The sequence below is a fragment of the Myotis davidii genome, unplaced genomic scaffold, assembly GCF_000327345.1.
Source record: "Myotis davidii unplaced genomic scaffold, ASM32734v1 scaffold44, whole genome shotgun sequence".
Taxonomy (NCBI): domain Eukaryota; kingdom Metazoa; phylum Chordata; class Mammalia; order Chiroptera; family Vespertilionidae; genus Myotis; species Myotis davidii.
The window spans coordinates 3,402,973-3,405,936 of NW_006299705.1; the positions used below are offsets into that span (position 1 = coordinate 3,402,973).

Genomic DNA, 2,964 nt, shown 5'->3' on the forward strand with positions numbered 1-2,964 from the left:
GACAAAGGGGGGAGACACAAGAGTGGACATCATGAGCACATGGACAGTACTTACACTTCAAAAAAAAATTGATTTCAAAGAGGAAGGGAGAGGGAGAGAGAGATAGAAATATCAGTGATGAGAGAGAATCACTGATCGGCAGCCTCCTGCATACCCCACGCTGGGGATCGAGCCCACAACCCTGGCATGTACCCTTGACCAGAATCGAACCTGGGACCCTTTAGTCCACAGGCCGATGCTCTACCCACTGAGCCAAACCAGCTAGGGCAACTTTGTTCTTTTTTTCAACATTGCATTATTTTATTCTTGGTCTATTGCATTTTCATGAGTTTTAGAATCAGCTTGGCAATATCTGTTAAAAAAAAAATAGGCAGCTGGGATTTTGTTAGGTGTTGCATTGAATCTGTAAATCCATTTGAGGAGTAGTTCCATCTGAACAATATTAAGTCTTTAGAGCCGTAAACGTGAGATGATTTTTCCATTTACTTAAGTCATTTTTATTTTTTTTCAATGATCTTCCATACCTTATGCTTTTTTTGTTAAATTTATTCTTATTTATTCTTTTTGTAATTATACTGTATTTGTAATTAGAATCTATTATATATGGATTTTCCCCTTACTGTTGTTTCAGATTGCACATTGCAAATATATAGGGATACAATGGATTTTTGTACACTGATCTTATCTCTCACAGCCTTAGCTGTACTTGTTTATTAACTCTTACAGGGTTTTTTGTGTGTGGATTTCCCACCCCACTTCCTAACTCCATCTTTGCAATTGCTGATTCTAGAGAACTTACAAAGTACTGTGGTTTAAAAGAAAAACTTTCTTCATTTTCCAGGAGTTGTGGCTGTAGGGTGTATCAATGACGCTATCGATGAAGGAGATCCTTTAAAGACACTAGAAACTCTGCAGTTACCTACAGTTAAGATTAGAGATGTGGACCCAGAGCATGCCCAGCACTACCAGGATGTTTTATACCACGCCAAATCACAGAAACTGAAGGTAAGTCTCAGTAAGTTCATTTCCTTCACATTTACAGACTAGATAAGGGAAAAGGTAGAAGGGAGGATTTTTTTTTTTTTAACCCATCTTTTCCTAAAGCTTATGAGGCTCTTGTTCCAGCAGTTGCCTATGAATCAGAATGGAAGTAATAGCGCTGTCATTTCCAGGCGTCAAACAAGCCAGCTCCGGAGCTGATGACTGCTTCCACTCTTTTCCTAAAAACTCAATTGTGAGAGAGCTTTTGTTCAGAGTCCAAGTTCTTGGATATTTTCTGAGCACATACTGTGTGCATAGTGCAATATGTAGCATCTGGTCCAGGAAAGGGGATCCAAGGAACACGTGACACCATTTGAATGTTCTGTGTCTTATCCTCAATGCTGAAAAATTGATTGAGGCAGTGCGCATTCTCTGATAGAATAGTTAAATAATAATAGAGATAGGCATGTGGCCAAGCGCCAAAATGAGGAGAGCACAGGGTGACTCAGAGGTGGTTGGGATTGTTGCGAATTAGAATCCTAAGAACAGTTGCAGTGGAGATAGAATAGAAGCTGTGCCTAAAAGGTAAGGAAGAGTTGGTTAGATGGGTGGAAAGCAGAATGATTTAGGGAGGAACCAGCATGCTTTGTTCTGGACATAGGACACTGACTGACCTGGCCAGAGTCTCCATAAAGAGCAGATGGTTTATCTGGCTGTGGAGCTGGTACTGATATTATAAGGAGTCAGACAGACACTGGCCACTATTAGAAGGGTACTGGGCTGATTGTTGAACCTGTCACCTGAGAGTGCGAGTGATCCTACCTGGGTGCTAGCCATTCATACCTTTCATGTCCCCATGTACTAGCCAGCCCAAAAGAGGTGAGCATCTCCTCTATATGAGACTTTGGAACCAGGAACTGCCTTATCTGAGATGGGAAATACATCCTTGTTTAGAGCAAACATTTATTCATCACCGGATATTTGCTGGGCACAATATTAGTATCTAATATTCTCACATAATCCTCATAACAGCTCTCTGAACTATCGTTATCATCATCTTATAGATAATGAAGCTATGACCAAGTTGTCCAATGTTACCCCCAAAAAGTAATTATTTCTGTAACTATGCCCCAGTCTGTGTGACTCAGAAACATATATTATGGCAGATAGAAAAGGATATTTATTGTAGCATTGTTTGTAATAGCAAAAGACAAAAAAAAAAAAAAAAAAAACCTAAAATGTCCATTAGGAGGGGCTGGTTAAATTGCAGAGTATCCATACAGTGAAATACATAGAAAAGAATGAAAGGTTCGGTATTGGACAATATTTAATATGTGTGCTAAGTGTTTGTATGCTTCCACATACACACAAGTGGCATATACACCCATATATGTGCATAGAATATTTCTGAAAGAAGACACCATCTGGAAGGTGAACCAGATAGAAAGTTTGATACTTCTTTTTCTTTCTTCTTATACTATTTGGACTTTTAAGTTTTTTGCAGAGTGCATGTATTACTTACTCAATGTTTCTAAACTTTCAAAATACAAGGTAAACAACTCACGAAGGGCCAATTCCCCCAGGAACTTAGTCTAGTTTCTAGAACAGGACTGCTCCAGTTCAGGTGTTCCCTTCAAAGTAACTAACTTTGTCTCAAAGGCTTAGAAACATTTTGGCATCATGTAGTCTCCAGCAGCATACAGAAGTGGTCGCCTCTGGAAGAGCACTGAGTGACTAGAGAAAAGGAGGAAATATTTCCTAATCTTTTAAACTCTGTACTGTGTATTACCTGTGCCAAATAAATCTACACTAATAAAAGAGAAAAATGGTAATTTGCATACGACGCTACCCTTTTCATTGGCTAATCAGGGCTATATGCAAATTAACTGCCAACAAGATGGTGGTTAATTTGCATATGTAGGCACAATGCAGGGAGGCAAAAGGGAAAGCAGGAAGAAGCCCCCTGCCACTGACAGTGATTGG

The 2,964-nt window shown here is 39.5% G+C and overlaps 1 protein-coding gene across 1 annotated transcript in view; it reads left to right on the forward strand.

Moving 5' to 3' along the window:
• IQGAP2 (IQ motif containing GTPase activating protein 2) overlaps positions 1-2,964 on the forward strand; it is a 240,154-nt gene that overhangs the window by 159,377 nt on the left and 77,813 nt on the right. The window contains exon 15 of the mRNA XM_015571569.1: positions 842-1,005. Within this exon, the coding sequence (XP_015427055.1) occupies positions 842-1,005 (164 nt within the window). The remainder of the gene's footprint in view (positions 1-841; positions 1,006-2,964) is intronic.